The 19,661-nt window shown below is 22.8% G+C and overlaps 5 protein-coding genes across 5 annotated transcripts; 3 read left to right on the plus strand and 2 right to left on the minus strand.

Moving 5' to 3' along the window:
- Window positions 1-854: 854 nt before the first annotated feature.
- Window positions 855-8,561, minus strand: pks41 (beta-ketoacyl synthase family protein; the record flags this gene model as incomplete). Its single annotated transcript, XM_630212.1, has 2 exons — window positions 855-7,858; window positions 7,937-8,561. 2 exons carry the CDS (start codon window positions 8,559-8,561, stop codon window positions 855-857), a joined length of 7,629 nt encoding a protein of 2,542 aa, XP_635304.1.
- A 2,092-nt stretch (window positions 8,562-10,653) lies between these two features.
- DDB_G0291564 (hypothetical protein) lies at window positions 10,654-11,023 on the plus strand (the record flags this gene model as incomplete). Its single annotated transcript, XM_630213.1, has 2 exons — window positions 10,654-10,681; window positions 10,905-11,023. 2 exons carry the CDS (start codon window positions 10,654-10,656, stop codon window positions 11,021-11,023), a joined length of 147 nt encoding a protein of 48 aa, XP_635305.1.
- Window positions 11,024-11,319: 296 nt separating this feature from the next.
- On the minus strand, window positions 11,320-12,857 carry grwd1 (glutamate-rich WD repeat-containing protein 1; the record flags this gene model as incomplete). The annotated part of the gene is made up of 2 exons (XM_630214.1): window positions 11,320-12,168; window positions 12,258-12,857. The coding sequence occupies 2 exons, from the start codon at window positions 12,855-12,857 to the stop codon at window positions 11,320-11,322; spliced, it is 1,449 nt and encodes a 482-aa protein (XP_635306.1).
- A 1,000-nt stretch (window positions 12,858-13,857) lies between these two features.
- Window positions 13,858-15,348, plus strand: DDB_G0291568 (heat shock protein DnaJ family protein; the record flags this gene model as incomplete). The annotated part of the gene is made up of 2 exons (XM_630215.1): window positions 13,858-13,866; window positions 13,978-15,348. The coding sequence occupies 2 exons, from the start codon at window positions 13,858-13,860 to the stop codon at window positions 15,346-15,348; spliced, it is 1,380 nt and encodes a 459-aa protein (XP_635307.1).
- Window positions 15,349-16,028: 680 nt separating this feature from the next.
- On the plus strand, window positions 16,029-19,561 carry exo1 (5'3'-exonuclease N- and I-domain-containing protein; the record flags this gene model as incomplete). Its single annotated transcript, XM_630216.1, has 4 exons — window positions 16,029-16,309; window positions 16,531-16,792; window positions 16,864-18,192; window positions 18,293-19,561. The coding sequence occupies 4 exons, from the start codon at window positions 16,029-16,031 to the stop codon at window positions 19,559-19,561; spliced, it is 3,141 nt and encodes a 1,046-aa protein (XP_635308.1).
- Between the last annotated feature and the right edge of the window lie 100 nt (window positions 19,562-19,661).

Consider the following 19,661-nt stretch of genomic DNA (forward strand, 5'->3'; position numbering starts at 1 on the left):
TTGAACCACTAAAAAAAAAAAAGGGATTTTTTTAAAGAAAAAGAGATTAAGATGTATTATAAAAAAATATATTAGGCAATAAATAAAAAAAAAATATTATTTCTTTTTTTAAAAAACCATTCAAACTTTACCTTTTTATTTCAAAACAAAAGATTTAATTTTTTTATTTTAAATATTAATTTATTATAAAAAATATAACACTGAAAAATACACAAAATGATATTAAATATATAAAAAATAAATGTAACCATTCAGTTTTTTTTTTTTTTTTTTTTTTTAACCAAAAATTCATTTGTGATTTTTTTTTTATTTTGAAGAACAACGAGAAGGAAATATTTTAATTAAAAATAGATATTAAAAAAAAGACCAAAAAAAAAATGATTTGATTGAATTGATTTTTAAAAAAAAAAAAAAAAAAAAAAAAAAAATTAATATAGTAATATCACTGGAAAAAAAAACCTAGTAAAATGTTAAAATATAATTAAATTAAATTTTTATAAAAGTTTGTAATGCTATTATATAAATTAATAAAAATTATTACAAAATAAGATTAATAATAACAAAATCAATAAATTTTTTATTATTTAACGACAAATTAATATTCATTAATAATATTAGATTTTATCAATTTTTAATTTATTAAAATATATTTTTATTATGGCCAGATTCTTTTTTATTATTTTATGATAATTTAATAATAAAGTGTGATTAATTATTAATTTGAAATTGATATTAGTTTGTTAAAATTTTTATTAAATCATAATATCGTTTCTTAAAATATGAGTTTTTGCAGTAGTTTAATTTCTCACAAAATAGTAAAATTTCTTAGATTTTATTCTCTGGTGATGTTTTTTTTATTTTTTATTTTTATCCATAGAATTTTTAACAAGTTGAATAAATGAATTGATCGTACTATTTTGGATTTTTTGAATTGTTAATTCATTTGGAATTGAAAATTCTTTATCTACCCAATTCTTTAATTGAATGATAACTAAAGAATCAATCCCATAATCAACTAAAATGATATCTTTATTAAGTTTTAAAATATCAGTTGATAATATCTCTGAAATTTTAAATGTTATTAATTGGTCAACAGTTAATTCAACATTGTCATCTTTTAATAATGATTTTGATTTTTCATTTTCTTCATTTATATTAATTTGGTAATCAAATTTAGATATTAATGATTTTTGAGGTAATCCATTCAACGAGGTGAAATTGAAATTTGATAAAATTAAATTTGATGATTGTGCTTGATTTTGTAATTGTAAATCCAATGTACCTAAAATTAAATTTGCTGATATTGGTATAAACCCTTCACCACTTAATAATGCTGCAACACTTTCATTTCTTGAAACGAAACCTGTGGATTCAATTAAACCATAATTTGTACAAATTGTTGGTAAACCAATTGAAATTCTATATTTTGATAATGCATCTAAAACATTATTAGATGAGATGTAACCGCATTGATTTGCTGTACTTGTTTTACTTGAAACACTTGATGACATTATAAAATTTTTTAATTTCCAATTTCTTTTAATTGATTGATTATGTAAATTAATTGCACCCATTGATTTTGCACTATGAGATTGTGTTAAATGATGTAAATCAACTTCATCAGAATTACAAGTGGCTTGAGTGTATGCGAAATGGAATATTGAATCGATATTATTAATATCTGGATTTTCAATTAATAATTTATTAATTGATTCATCAATTAATCCAGAATCACTAATATCGACACTCTTGAAATGAAATTTAATATTATTGAAAAAATTACCAAGCTTATTAATTAATTTTACCTTGTTTATTAAATACTCCATTTCCCATTTAATTGATGATTTTGATAAAATGATTATATTGCCAATTGAATTATTTTCAGAATTTCTTAATATCCATTTTAAAATTTCTAAAACTATACCTGATTGACCTGTTAATAATATGTTTCTACCTAATAATGATGGTTCAAGTTTATAATTTTGTTTAAAAATTGATTGATCAAATTTATTAATTGATTTTTGTTTTTCAATTAATTCATTTATAATTGAATCTTGATTTTCATGATTTATAATGATTTTACCCATATGAACTCTTTCATTTATAAATTCAATTGATTCTTTAACTTTTTCAATTGAATAATGTGTAATTGGAATTAATTGTAAATCATTCGATGAAACTGCATTTGAAATTATTGATAAAGTTGATTTTATAATTTTCTTATCAACATATTGTAATTCAATATTATGATAACCATAATTATATTTAAATTTCTTATTATCAGTAAATTCATTTGAATTTAAATGAGTAATTGATAAATCAACAATTCTACCACTCATATTTAAACATTTGAAATTTGAATCCATATAATCACTTGATGATAATGTATTCAATATAAAGTCAACACCACTTTTACCAAATGGATTTAATTTACTAATTTTTGATTTAATTTGTTTAACGAAATTTTTATTTCTTGTTGAATATATACCTGAAATCATATCACCATAATTTTCTCTTAAATACTCTTCTTTTTCATTTGAACCAACAGTTACAAAAATTAAACCAGAATGGCCTTTCCATTTTAATATTTCTAAAGTTGATAAACCAACACCACCAGTTGCAGAATGAATTAATATTGTTTCATTATTTTTTAATGCACCAATATTATAAAGTGAATGATATGAAGTTAAATAAACAACTGGAATTGATGATGCTTCTGAATGAGATATGTTTGATGGTTTATGACTTATTACATCGATATCTGTAATAATATGAGATGATGTTGTACTTTTACCAATACCGTAAACGTGATCACCAACTTTAAATTCTTTACTACCTGTACTAATTCTTGTAATAATACCAGAAAACTCTATACCGAAAATTGGTTCAACACTCTCTACTAAACCTGCATATATTAAATAATCTTTATAATTTAAACCTGTTGACATTACTTTAATTTCAACTTCATTTTCTTTTAATATTGATGTTGGTTTTACTTTTACTTTATATTCTAAATTTGGTGTTAATGATATCATAAAGTTATCAACTTGTTCTAATGATTCAAATGAACTTGAGTTCTTGAAAATTGATTTTAATTTTGTTTCATTTTTAATTCTTTCATAATAAACCTTATGATTATTAATTATAAACTCTCTTTGTATATTAATTGATGAATTAATTAATGGTTCAATTGTTTTAAATAAATTTTGATTTTCAATAATTGATGGGGTATCGAAATTTAATATAAACAACTCTAAAGGACATTCATGATAATATCTTGCAGCACCAATTAATGAAGAACTTAAATAATTGGTTGTTGTCGAATCATTTGTAATTAAAACATGCTTACATTTACAATTCAATTCCATTAATTTTTGATTGATTTGAGTATATTCATGTGTAATGTTTACGAAATTATCAACAGATAATTCATCAATTGATTTAATGAAGTAAATAATTGATTCATTTGAAATATATTTTCCAATTTTATTTAACTCTTCAATTGTTGATATAAATTGTAAATTACCATTATCAATTGATTTTATAAAATGATTTGATAAATTTGAAGCATATTTATTACCAAAAACAATAATACTATCATAATTTGTGGTTTCAGATTTTGAAAATGAAAGATTTGAAATTGATGGTTTTTGAGCTTGAATTACAAAACATGTTAATTCTGGTGTCATTCTAATATCATCATTAAAATTTACTGATTTTAATAACTTATACCAAGTTTTTTGTTTCATACAACATCTATCTTTTCTAATTTCAGTATCTTGGAAAGACCACCATTGATCAAAAACACCAAAAATACCATCACCTATAATTGATTTATAAATTGGTTCGATGAATAATAAATGACCATTTGGTACTAATAATTGATAAATTTGTTCAACACCATATTTAACATCTTTAATGACATGTAATACATTAAACATAATTATATAATCAAAGTATTGTGGTTTTAATCCTTGTTTTTCACCAATCAATGGTTGTTCTAAATTTAATGCTTTATAAATAATATTAAATCTATCATTAAACTTTTCAAATTTAGCTTTTGCTTCGGTAATAAAAGATGGTGATATATCTGACCATGTATATTCAATATCAATTTGATAATTTGGATATTGAATTAATAATGAATTGATTTTTTCAAGTACTAATAACGATAATGATCCAACACCACCTCCAAATTCTAATATTCTAAATACTAATTTTTCATTTAATATTGGTTTGATGGATTCTTGAATGATTTCACCCACCAATTCATTTTGAGCAGAAAAACCACTTGAATAGAATTTATCTAATAACCCACCTTCGAATAATGATTGTGGTGAATCTTCATCATTATCATTTTCTAATGGGAATAATAACTTTGAAATTATCTTTGTTGACTTTGAGAATATCTTAAAATTATGAGGACTTAAAACATTTTCAAAATCATAATCTTCATTATGGTACCATTGTTTTATTGATTCAAATGCAAATGTAAATAATCTTGAAAGCCATTTATTATCATTATCTTCTTTAATTTTATAATATTTTAATAATAATTGTTCAATTTCACTTGATTGAATTTCATCAATTGTAATTTCTGGACATCTTTTATTGATATTTGAAAATAATAATTTTGGAATAAATGATTCATAGATATTAATTTGATCAACATATTCATTAGGTATTTTTCTTTTGAAAATATGATCAAATGATGATAGTGATGGAATTAATGAATCTTTTGATTGTAAATTACATGAATAAATTTCATTTGTTGGATATTCCATTGCCAATGGATCTTTAATTTTTGTAGTTGATTTAAATGATGCATTTTCCATTTCAAATAAAACAGTACCATTTTCTAACATTACAATAATTGATGCAGAATATGAATCACCAATTCTTGGTTTTAATTTTGAATAAACATATATTTTAGAATGTTGACTTGTTGTCTTTGGAACCTTTGATGAATAGTATGTTAATTCTTCAAGTTTTTCAAATACCAATTGACAATTCTCATCAATTAAACCAATTGAACCATGTAAACAACAATCAATAATTGATGAATCAAAAAAGGTTGATCTATTTTCATTAACACCTTGAATAATTGATATTTCAGATAATGAACAATTGTAACCTAAATAACATTTATCAACTCTTTGGAAATCACCAGAATAATTTAAACCACATTTTGTTTTAATATGAGAATATAATTCTTGTTTTGATAATTTTGTAAGGTTACATTGATTTGAAATTAAATCATTTATATTATACATAAATAAGGATTGTTCGTCATCTTCGTTTAAATTAGGACCTCTTGAAAATAATTGGAAATTTGCAGTTGATGTTTGTACCCAATCGCTTGATGATTTTTCATCTTTAAAATGGAATAATGCTTTATATTCTTTTTTACCAGTTGAGTGAATGTTGGTTTGTAAACATTGACTGATTCCATCCATAAAAATTAATGGAGTTTTAAATTCAATAAAACTAATCAATATATCTGGTAACTCTTTATTTGGGTTTGTATCAGTTTTTGATTCACCAAATATTTTTAAAATGTTGTCAATGTAACCACAACCTGGGAAATAATACTTTCCTTTAATTTGATGTCCTTTTAACCATTGGAATGGTTTCTTTTGAATATTAATATGAGTTTGATATGATTTAATTGGTGTATGATTTGAATTTGAAATACCAAGATGATTGATTGATGGACCATTTGAAAGATGATATTGGTGAAGATTATCAAGTTTCCAATATTCCTGATCTTCCCATTGATATAATGGCAAATTTACCCTAGTTTGATTATTGGTATTATTATGATCAGATAATTGAATATTAAATCCGATACCATTATAACCTAAACAATATAATTCTGAAATTAATTTTTGAATTTCAAATAAATCATTTGATTTCTTTTTTGAAAGTGGTGAAAAGATTGAAACTGATTGTTTTTTATCCTCTGGTACCATTTGTTTTAAATAAAATGATAAAGTTGGATGTGGTGCAATTTCAATAAATATAACTTCATTACTATTATTATTAACTGAATAATTTAATTCAATATGTTTATAAATATTTGAAATTGTATTTGTAAATCTTACAGGATTAATGATATTATCATAAACATATTTGGTATCAAATGGATTCATTTCATCATATAAATTTGTTGTAACTGTTGAGAAAATTGGAATAGTTGGTTGTTTTGATTTGAATGAAATTTTTAAAATTTCATCTTTTACTGATAATTGACTTGAGGTATGGAATGAAGTTGGAGAACCTAATATTGCACAAAATACACCATCTTTTTTTAATTCTTTAATAATTTCATTCAAGATTAATTCTTTACCAGCAATAACAATTGATGATGGTGAATTGTAACATGCAATTTCTAATTCTGGATATCTTGAAGAGTATTTTGAATTATATTCATTCTCGCCAATTGAAATTGATAACATTCTACCGAGACCATTTGTTTTTGATTGTACCATTGATCTGTGATAAATTAAATAACAAAAAGTATCTAAATCAATCATACCAGAACAATATGATGATGAAATTTCACCTAAACTATGACCGACGATAATTGATGGTTTAATACCCCAATGACAGTATAATTCAAATAATGAAATTTGTACCATACAAGTTGATGGTTGTGCAATTATTGAATATTGAATACCTTTTAAATCATTTTCATTAAATGATCTTAATTTTTCTAAAATTGAAAATCCATAATATTCATTTAATTTTGAATCAATTTTGTCCATTGATTTTTTGAAAATTGGTTCATTATCATATAAATTCTTTGCCATTGTTGAATATTGAGCTCCTTGACCACAGAATACAAATACCATTGTTACATTCTTTTTATTTGATGATACTAACATATTTGATGTTAATTTATCATTTGATGTATTGATAGTATTTGATTTTAAATTAAACTCATCCCAATTACTTGCAATTACAACTGAACGTTGAATTAATTTTTTAGATTTTGATTTTATTTGATTTTCTGCAAATTCTTTAAATTCAACATTATTATCAATTCTTGATTTATATAAATCTAATGATTTAATTGAATTTGTTGAAAATGGGATTAAATATTGTTTTGGTGATTTTGATTTATTATTAATATTATTTCTAATTTGATTTCCTTTGAAACTTGATACAATTAAACAACAATTTGAACCAGTGACACCGAAATTATTAATTGCAATTGAAACTCGTTTATTTATATAATTTAAAGTTGAAAAATCAATTGGGTCTGTTACAACCTTTAAATTCCATTGATCAAATTTAATAAGTGGATTTGGTTTATTAAAATTTAAATTTGGAACAAAACATTGATTTTTTAAAATTAAACAACATTTAATTAATGATGATATACCGGATGCAGATTCAGTGTGACCGATATTTGGTTTAAATGAACCAATTAATAATGGATTATCAGATGACCGATTTTCACTGGTTTTCAAAGCTATTGAAACACTTTCCAATTCAATTGGATCACCAGTTGGTGTACCAGTGCCATGAGCTTCAAAATAAACGATATCATTTTCATTGACCTGTCCATTTGTTGACTCCAGTGCCAAACGAATACATTCAACTTGTGATGATTTTGAAGGTGAATAAAAATTTGATTTATCTGAAAATCCATTACCATCGACATTTGATGCTGAACCATCAATTACACAATAAATATTGTTATCATCTTTGATTGCATCATTTAAATTCTTCAAAATTGCAATACCTGCTGCATCAGATCTAACATAACCATCTGCACCAGCATCAAACGATTTACACTTCCCATCTTTACTTAAAATATTTAAACGTGAATATGATTTTGATATATTTGGATCTATTAAAAAAAAAAAAAAAATATTAATATTTTTAACTAATTTTTAATATTAAAATTATATATTATATATTTATATACCTAATAAAATATTAATACCACCAACAACAGAAATATTACTTGAACCATCAATAATTGATTTATAACCTCTTCTGATTGCATTTGATGATGATGAGCATGCAGTATCAATTGTCATTGACTCACCATGTAAATCAAAACAATAAGATACACGATTTGATATTGAATGTGTTGATGAAGAGAATATTTCTTGTTGAACTTTATTATCGTTTTTATTTAAATTTTGATAATCAGCACCACTACAACCAATGAAAACTGAAGTATTGGAACCACGAATTTCAATTGGATCAATTCCAGAATCTTCCAATGCTTCCCAAGTACACTTTAATAATAATCTTTGTTGTGGGCACATGTGAATACCTTCAGATGGATTAATTCCAAAAAATAATGGATCAAATGATTTCAATTCTTCAAATGGTATAAATCCAGCATAATTTGTTGAAATATCACCTGATTTAAAAAAACTTTCATTCCATCTATCATTTTTAACAATTCCATCATACCTATTCAATAATTTACTCCATAGTTCATTTGGTGTTATATCACCTTTTAAATTTGGAAATCTAAAACCTATTCCGATAATTGCAACTTTATTACAATTTTCATCCACTAGATTTTTAGAATCCATTTTTCAATTATTTAAAATTTAAAAAAAAAAATTGATAAAAATTAGATAATTTATCCAAATTTTAAAAATAGATAAAAATAGGTAATTTTTTTTTTTTTTTTTAAATTTTAAATAATTAATTAAAATTTTTAATTTTTAATTTTTTGGACATTTTTATTATTTTATTAATTAAATTAAAAGAAAAAAGGTTACATTACACTTTTTCTTGTGGTTAAAATTATTAAGATCGAAATTAAAAAAAATTATTTGTTTTTTTTTTTTTTAAACTGTTAAAAAAAATAATTTAAATGTAGGTTTGGAAGGTTAGCCCATTTTTATTACTTGCAACTAAAATTAAAATAAATATATTCAAAATAATAAAAAATAAATTCAAAATAAAAAAGTAAAAAAACAATTTGTTTTTTTTTTTTTTTTTTATTTTTTTTTTTTTTTTTGAGATCCAAACAAGATTTATTAAAAATTAAAAAAAAAAAAAAAAAAAAAAAATTATTAATAATTACCCCATCCAAAATAATAAAATTTCAGCATATTAAATTATACCATTATAATTACATAAGTTTTTTTTTTTTTTTTTTTTTTAAATATATAAAAAATAGCCAGGCGATTAATTTTCTTTTTTTAATATTATTCGTAAATTTTTAAGTTATAATTTGAAAAAGTTATAATTTTAATAACAATAATATAAATGCAAATTTTATACATATATGGTTATTTTTTTTTTAATTTTAACGTGTGTACATTTATGTGTGGGTGTTTTTTTTATCTTCAAAGAATATAATAAAATTTACATAAAAAAAATAATTTTAAAATAAAACAAAAATTGTAATGGTGAAGTTGATTTAGTTTATGATACTACTGGTATTTTGTTTAAATTATTTATTAAATTATTAAAATGGAATATTTTTTTTTGTTTGTGGTAATTATTTTTATTGTTGGTTGTGGGTTACAATTTCCATTTTTTTTTTTTTATTTTTATTTTTTTTTTATTTTTATTTTTTTTTTTTCTGATTTAAATTCCATTAATTTATAAAAATGAATTCAATACCAACACTGTTCTTATAATAGGTTTTTCTATTTTTTTTGGTATTTTTTTTTCTTCACTAACCACAATAACATTATTATAATTTTTTAATAGAGGTAGCTTGATTTAATATTAGTACACACTACCACACACAATTTAATTCACTGACTTAATTATTTTAAATCTTTTACCAAATTTATATAATATCTATAGTTTATTTAAAAGGTGTACCATTATTGGAAAAACAATTGTTTTTTTAATTATAATTATTATTATTATTATTATTATTATTTTTTTTTTTTTTTTTTTTTCATTTTATATTAACACCTCAAATAACAATAACAACAACACACATGTTCTAAATCTCTGAGTTTGGAATACAAATGCACATTCATATTATTCCAAACATACACATAAATGTAACACCTCACAAGATAATTTAATTTGGTATTCAGAAAAAAAATTCACCTTCTATGTATAGTTTGGGGGTGCAATTATTGTAATATTATTAATAGAGTGAGTGGGAGAAAGGGTGTGTGAGTGTGTGTGAACGGGGTGAAAAAAACAATATTTTAGTTTTTCTAATTTTTTTTTTTTATTTATTTCCATTTTTATATATGTTTTGTTTTATTTTTTTTTATTTTCTTTTTTTCATTTTTACTAATTACGGTTAATGTGCACAATATATTTGATAAATCAAAATAAAAATAAATAGGATACCAAATGTATGTTATTAGTACTATTTATCCACAATGATTTTTTTTATTTTTTTTTTGTTTTTTTTTTTTTTGCTAATTTTAAAATTAAAAAGAAAAACAAAAAACCAACAATAAAACAAAAATACCCTTTTTTTTGATCAAAACTACATCTAATATGTAAATTTTTTTAATATTATAAATATTAATATTATTATTTTTTTTTTAAAATAAAAAAATAAAATAAAAAAAAAAAAAAAAAAAAAAAAAGAAAAAAGCAACTTATTTAAATAACAAATTAATTTCTTATTTTCAATAACACACAATTGTCTTTTGAAAATTATAATAATTATATAATTATTAATAAAAAAATTAAATGGAAATTACATATATTTTATCTAAATGTATGTTTTCTTTAAAATATTATTTGTGGATTAAAAAATAAAAAATAAAAAATAGTGATTGTATTTTTTTATATAAATTTAAAATAATTATTTTATATTCATAAAAAAAAAAAAAAAAAAAAAAAAAATGGTATCAAATTATAATTATTTGAATTTTAAACTAATCAATTAAAAATAAAATATAAAAAATAAAATATAAAAAATAAAATTTTATTATTATTAGACTTTGGTTCAAGTAGATCAAATATCTATCAATCAAATAGCCAACAAAGTTTAACAATTCAAAATTCAAATGTTGCCTCTAAAAAATTAAATGTTTATGAATTTATACCTTATTATTAAAAAAAATAAAAAATAATCAAAAAAAAGAAATAAAAAAAATAAAAAAATAAAAAATAATAATAATAATAATTAATAATAATAATAATCCATAAAAAAAAAAAAAAAAAAAAAAAAGAATAAAATTAGTGCCGATTCTAATAAACAAACTAAAATATATATATTATATATTTAAAGTAATAAAATAAAAATAAAAAAAAAAAAAAAAACAAACAAACTTTTTATTATTTTATATTTTTTTATTTTTTTATTTTTTTTATTTTTTTTATTTTTTTTATTTTTTTATTTATTTTATTATTTTATTCTTCACTATTTGAAGATTTAAAAATATTAAAACCATCAATTGAAGTTGAAATAGCAACATGAGGAATTTGTGGATGCCAATGAACTTCTTTAATATCATGTTGACCTTGGTGAATAAAGAATAATTGTGGTGGATATTGGAAATCATCATCTGGATTAGCATTTGCATTTGTAAATTCTTCAGTATCCTCTTCCAAAGAGAAATCCCAAATTGTGACTTGATCATCACTTGAAGAGACGATAACTTGTGACTCTTCGTATGGGTTCCATTCGATGGAGGTGATAGGACCAGTGTGGTATTTAAAGTCAGAGACTGGTGAATTATCTTTGAAAGCACGTAAATCCCAAACTCTAAAAGAACCATCATCACAACCACTAACTAAAAGATACTCAACATTTCTACTCCAAGAGATAACATTAACATCGGCAGTGTGAGCCTTTACTGTGATTGCTGGTTTTGGTTTTCTAATATCCCAAATTCTAACAGTCTGATCGATAGAACAACTTGCAAATACCTTCTCTTCAGATGGTGACCATTGAATATCCTCAACTGACTCTGTGTGACCTTTAAATGCTTGTGTATCAGTCTTCCATGTTGACTCACTTGCATTGGTAACGAAAATACTATTATTACAATCACCTGTTGCTAAACGACCTGCAATCTTTGGTGACCAGTCCAATGCATACCCCTCAATCGAATGATTACTAATAGTATGTAATGGTGCTGTTTGTTTTGGTGCTACTGTCTCATTATCCAATGCTTTCAAATGATTTGCAATATTCCAAATATAAACACTTCTATTATCTGACCATGTTGCAACAATATTTGATTGTTGATCCATTGACTATTATATTATTAAATAATATATATATATATATATATATATTAATAAACAATAATAAATTATAAATAATAAATAATAATATGACTTACTCTAATTCTATTTACAGCACCATTATGGTTAATAAATGCAAGTTGTAATTCTGGGTCAACATCTTTATCTTCATCATCTTCATCATCAGACTCTTCATCGTCGTCAGAATCTTCGTCATCGTCAGAATCTTCATCGTCATGTTTTGTTTTATGTAATTGTTTTGCTTTCATAATGATAACTTTATTGTTTTTAGCCTCATCAGCTTGTGTACCTGCTACTAAATACATTGTGTGTGGGTATTTATTACGTTGAGCACCTAATTCATCTTTAATTGGGTGGAATGAAAGACATGGCCATTCAACAGACATTGAATGCATCATATCGTATGCTGTTGAATCGTAATCTAAGACCTCATCCTCTTCCAATGGGTCAACACCTGCTCTCCATACTTTTTTTGGTCCTTTATCTTCACCATCGTTATCACCACCTTCTTCACCACCTTCTTCAATCTCTTCAAATGATTGTTCATCATCTTCGAATGATTCAACCTCATCATCGTTCTCAAAATCATCTTCACCATTTACATCTACATTAGTTCCACCAACTTCATCTGATTCTCCAAATTCAATATCTCCAAAACTTCTTTTTTTACTTGACATTTTAAAATTTTATTTATATTGATTATTGTTGGTTTGGGAAAAAAAAAAAAAAAAAAAAAAAAAAAAAATCTTCGGTCGTTTTTTTTTTTTTTTTTTTTTTCATTAACGAAAAAAAAAAAAAATAAAATAAAATAAAATAAAAAAAAAAAAATTATTTTAAAAATCTCATTTTTTAACAAAATAAAGAAATAATAAGCAATATATTATTCAAATAATAAAAAATAATAATAATAATAAAAATTAAATCTCTCATTTTTATTATTTCTTTTATTGTAACAAAATAAATTTTTTTATTTTTTTTTTTTTTATTATTTTTTTTTTTATTATTTTTTTATTTTTTTTTTTTATTATTATTTAATTCCGATTTTAGTCATTCGCCGATCATCATGTTTAAAATTATTTTTTTTTATTTTTAAACTCAAAAATATGGAACTATTTCCATAATAAACATCCCTAAAAAAAATTAAAAAAAAAAAAAAATAAAAAAAAAAATTAAATGAAATTTTAAATAAAAAAAAAATAAAAATAAAAAAATAAAAAATAAAAATAAATTAAAATTTCATTTAAATTTTTTTGAAATTAAATATAGATATCAACAGAAATTTTAAATAATTTTTTACAAAAATGGATATCCACAGCCAACAGATTTTATTTTAATTTTTTTTTTTTTTTTAATATAAATAAATTTTTTTTTCTTTTTTCTTTTTTTTTACTTTTTATAATAAAAAAGAATTAAAATAATATTAAAAAAATAAAAAAAAAAAAACATATAATTTTTTTTTAATAAAAAAAAAAAAATAAAAGAATAAATTTATTTAACATTAAAAATTCTAATAATAATAATAAATAATAATAATAATAATAAATAATAATATATCAAAAGATAATTTTTTTTTAAAAAAAAAAATAAATATAAAAAGATCATAAAAAAAAAAAAAATTGTTTTTTTTATTTTTAATACATAAAACTGGATTATAGAAATAGTAGAAAAAAAGCAAAAATGGTAAAAGTAAGTATTTTAATTTTTTTTTTTTTTTTTTTTTTTTTTAATATTTCTTTAAAATTAATTACTAATATATATTTTTTTTTTTTTTTTTTTTTTTAATATAAATTTTAAAAGGAAAAAGAATATTATGAAAGATTAGGTGTTAAACCAGATTGTACAGAAGATGAATTAAAGAAAGCATATAGAAAGATGGCTGTTAAATACCATCCAGATAAAAATCAAGGACCAGGTAAAGATGCAGCCGAAGCAAAATTTAAAGATATTAGTGAAGCATATGAAGTTTTAAGTGATCCAGAGAAGAGAAAGATGTACGATAGTTATGGTTCTGAAGGTATGAAGGAGAGTGGTTTCCATGCATCATCAGCTGAAGACCTCTTCTCACATTTCTTTGGTGCAGGAGGTGGCGGTGGTGGATTTAGTTTCGGAGGTGGTGGTGGTGATGATTTTGGTGGATTTAGTTTTGGTAATATGGGAGGTATGGGCGGCATGGGTGGCATGGGTGGTGGTCACAAGAAGAGAAGAAAGGGTGAAGATATTGAACATGAAATGAATAGAAGTTTGGAAGAATTATATAATGGAAAATTAGTTAAGATTTCAATTAGTAGAGATGAAGTATGTAAAACCTGTAAAGGTAGTGGTAGTAATAAACCTGGTGTAACCACAACTTGTCCAACATGTAATGGTAGTAGATACGTTTTCCAAAAGAAACAAGTGGGTCCAGGTATGATACAACAAGTTCAAACAGCATGTCACACATGTCATGGTACTGGTGAAAAGATAAAAGAAGAGGATAAATGTAAAGAATGCAAAGGTAAAAGAGTTATACAAGGTAAGAAGATCGTACAATTCCAAGTCGAGAAAGGTACTAGAGATGGCGAAAGAATCATGTTACAAGGTCAAGGTTCCGAGTATCCAGGTGTACCACCAGGTGATGTAATCATTACAATTCGTGAGAAACCAAATGTAAATTTCAAGAGAAATGGTGATAATTTAATCTACACCAAACGTTTAAAATTATTAGACTCAATCGCTGGTAGTCAATTCATTATAAACACATTGGATCAACGTAAACTTTGGGTCAATCATGAGAAAGGTGATATAATTAAGCAAGGTGATATGCGTTACATAGAGAATGAAGGTATGCCAATTAAAGGTACCTCTAGAAAAGGTAAATTAATCATTGCTTTTGATATTGAATATCCATCGAATCTTACAAATGATGATATTGAAAAACTCTCTAAAATCTTACCAAAAGCTGCCACCCCTTCTGTTTCAAAATCTGATTGTAAATCGGTTGGTCTCTCAAAGGTAAACTTTAATACCAACGAACAAAGTTCTCATGGTGGTGCTGGTGGTGCTTATCAACAACATGGTGGTGCTTATGGTCATCAAAAACAACAACAACAAGGTTTTAATCCTGCTGATTTTGGTGCTCAATTTGGTGGTGGTGGTCCACAACAAGCACAACAGTGTCAACAACAATAAACAATTTAAAAAAAAAAAAACTAAAAATATCCAAAAATATCAAAATACCCAAAAATCTAAAATTAAAAAAAAAAAAAAAAAAATTTCCAAAACTATTATTAAATAAATTTATATAATAATTTTTTCGTTGTACATTTAAAAATAAATAAATCATTGTTAATTTTAAATTTAATTTTTCATTTATATTTTTATTCCTATATAGAAATAATTGGTGTATTTTTTTTTTTTTTATTATTTGTTTCCGCCTTTTTTTTCTTAGAATTTGGACCGTTTTTGAAAAAAAAATATTTTTTTTTATTTTTTTTTTCTTTTTTTTTTTTTTTTTTTTAGTGAATTATTTTTTTTTAATTTTTTTTTTATTTTTCTTAATGGTATCAAATAATAAAAAATATTATTGTAATATCGAGTAAAAGTAATATTATTCTATTAAGGTGGTGTTTATAATAAAACTCTATCGCTTAGAAAAAATAAAAAAAAAATAAAAAAAATAAAAAAATTAAAAAAATAAAAAAATAAAAAAAAATAAAAGATAAAAAAAATAATAAAATTATAATTTTTATAATCAATTCCAAAAAAAATAGAGAATAATAGAAGAGGAAGAAGTAGAGGTGAATAGATAGGTAGGAGTGGAGGAATTAAAAAAAAAAAAAAAAAAAAAAAAAAAAAAAAAAATATAAAGAATGGGTATTTCAGGATTATTACCAGCTTTATCACCAGTAACAAAAGCTATACATGTTAAAGATTATGCTAATAAAAGAGTAGCAATCGATGGTTATAGTTGGCTTCATAAAGGTGCATATTCATGTAGTCAAGAGATTGTATTAGGTATACCAACTAGAAATTATATAAACTATTTCATTAGTCGTATTAAAATGTTAATTAGTTATAAAGTTATACCAGTGGTTATATTTGATGGTGGTCCATTACCAAATAAAAAATTAAAAGAACAAGAAAGACTTAGGTAAGAGTTTAATATCAATTCATGTAAATTAATATTAAAATTAATAATAATATTAATAATAATAATATTAATAATAATAATAATAATAATAATAATAATAATAATAATAATAATAATAATAATAATAATAATAATAATAATAATAATAATAATAATAATAATAATAATAATAATAATAATAATAATAATAATAATAATAATAATAATAATAATAAATATAGACATAGAGAAGAATATAAGAATAAAGCAAAAGCATATCTTTTAGAAGGTAATAAATCACAAGCAAATATATGTTTTCAAAAAGCAGTTGATATAACACCAAGAATGGCATTTTTATTGATTAAAGAGTTGAGGGCTTTAAAAGTTGAATATTTAGTTGCACCCTATGAAGCAGATGCTCAATTAACTTATCTTTCAATCACTGGTCAAGTAGATGCTATCATCACTGAAGATTCTGATTTAGTTGCATTTGGTGCTACTCATGTATGTTTTTATATTGAATTTATTTATATTTATTTTTTAAAATAATATATTAATATATTTATTTATAATAGATTATATTTAAAATGGATAAATATGGATATGCACAAGAGATAAAGACAGAGGATTTAGGGTCATGTAAAAAGGATGGATATGATTTTATAGATTTTAATCAAACAATGTTAAGACAAATGTGTATTTTATCAGGATGTGATTATTTACCATCATTGTCTGGTATGGGATTAAAAACTTCTTTCAAATTATTGAAACAACATAGAGATATTGAAAAAGTATTCAAATATTTAAAGAGAGAGAAATCGAATTTCTCTCAAGAATATGAACAACAATTTTATAAAGCTGATTTCACTTTTAAACATCAACGTGTTTTCGATCCAGTTTCAAGAATTTTAACAACTTTATTACCATTACCTACTATAATTGATTCAAGATTTTTAAATGATAATAATAATAATACTAACGATGGTGATAGTAATGGTGATGGTAGTAGTGGTGGAAGTGGTAGTGGTGGTGGATTTTTAGATTTTATTGGACCAGTAATAGATGATGAAATTGCTGAAAAAATTGCATTAGGTATAATTGATCCAGAAACACATGAACAATTTGATAAAACTCAACCATATCCAAAGAATACATTTACACCTCAACCTAAAAAACTTTTATCACCAATCTCATTCAATACTAAAGAATTTAAAAATCAAACTAATAACAATAATAATAATAACAATAATATAAAGAGTAATAATGGTACAAATAATAAAAATGGTATGATTTTAAATGAAGGTAAATTAGTACAAAAAGGTAGAAATTTAAATGACCAATTTACATTTGCTTCAAATAAAATTACACAATATATGACAACAACAACAACAACAACAACAACAACAACAACAACTAAAAATAATAATAATAATCAAAAACAACAACCAATGATAGAAGATGATACAGGTTATGATTTTCAAATTGATAGTTTTGAAATAGATGATTGTCTAAATGATGATGATGATGATGAAAGTATTATATTATCAAATAATTTAAATAATCAAGAAAACGTTTTAGAGAGTGATTGTGAGTTTGATGATGACGATGATCAACGTGGTATTGATGTAGATGATAGTGAAAAGAAAGATTCTTTTGTTTTAGATAGTGACTACGAGGATGAAAAAGAAGAGGAAGAGGTTAAGTCTTCTACCTTTAATAGCAGTAGTAGTATTAGTAGTGGTAACAGTAGTAAAATAAAGAAAACTTTAGTATCTAGTAAATTTTTTGTGTCATCAGAATCTAGTGTACTAGAATCTGATGATGATGATGGTGGTGATGATGATGATGATAGTTTTAATCATAATCAAAACTTTAGTAGTAGTGGTAATAATATACAACCAAATGTAAGTAAATCCACACAACCACTCACCCTTATCATATACCTGATATGAAAATTAAATATTAATACAAAAAAAAATATTTTTTTTTTTTTTTCCTCCACAGTCAAATATATTTCATAATGGTGAATTAAGTTCATATGGGTATCAAAAGAATCAAAAAAATTTTAAAAATGTAAATAGTAATAGTAGTAGTAATAGCAGTAATAGCAGTAATAGTAGTAGTGGTAATAGTAATAGTGGTAATAGAATTTTTAATAGTGGTAATAGTAGTAATAAAAACAATACAAATGGAGGTATAGTAAAATCAACATTACTTTCAAGCAATGATAGAGTTAGTTTGAACTTTTTTGATCAATTTCAATTTGATGGTAAAAAGAAACAAAGTATTTTAGTGTCTCAATCAAGGAAATCATTTTCATCACCTACTTTATCAAATAATGAAGATTATGATAGTAGTTTTGTTTCTAGCACAATCCCAAGTAGTATCGGTGATGACTATGATCAAATGAATAGCTGTAGCAACAACAACAATTTTAATTATAACAATTCTAGCAATTTCAATAATAATAATATCAATAATAGTAACAATAATAGAAACAGTGGTTTTAGTGGTTTTTTAAAGAGAAAGAGTTCATCACAAACAGCAGCTCCAACAACTCCAACAACTCCAACAACACCAAAAACATCATCATCATCATCATCAACACTTACAAATTCAACAATAACAACAGAGCACTCTAGTTATATATTAAAGAAACCAAAATATCAAGCGACTTCCAATTCTCCAATATCAACACTTGATTCATCTCAAAATTACAATGACCAATCATTTATTTCAAAGAAAGCCCACTCTTTCTCTTCTTTGGATAGCGACCTTATTTTTAAAGAGGATGATGTTGATAATCTTATTTTCAACAACAATAATAATAATAATAATAATAATAATAATAATAATAATAATAATAATAATAATAATAATAATAATAATAATAATAATAATAATAATAATAATAATAATAATAATAATAATAATAATAATAATAATAATAATAATAATAATGATAATAATAACAAAATTACAACACCATCAAATAAATCTTTTAATTCAATAGTATTGACAACTACATCAGCAACTACATCAATAACACAACAAGATAATGAAATTTATACAACACCAAAAAAGAAATTACCATCAACACCAATTTCATCCTCATCAAATGATATAATTTCTAAATATTTCTCATCGCCTAGCAAAGTTGGACCAAAAAGTGAAGGTGCACCACCAACTCCAGTCAATTTGGAAGGAATGTCATTAAGATCAGTTTTAAGTTTAAGATACCAACAAACAATGGCCTCTTCTCCGACTAAATAATAATAATAATAATAATAATAAAAATTTTAAAATAAATTATTACCCCCTTCCCAATTATTTAATAATTAGTTTAATTGATAAAAAAAAGATTTTTTTTTTT

This window comes from Dictyostelium discoideum (genome assembly GCF_000004695.1).
Source record: "Dictyostelium discoideum AX4 chromosome 6 chromosome, whole genome shotgun sequence".
Lineage (NCBI taxonomy): Eukaryota > Evosea > Eumycetozoa > Dictyosteliales > Dictyosteliaceae > Dictyostelium > Dictyostelium discoideum.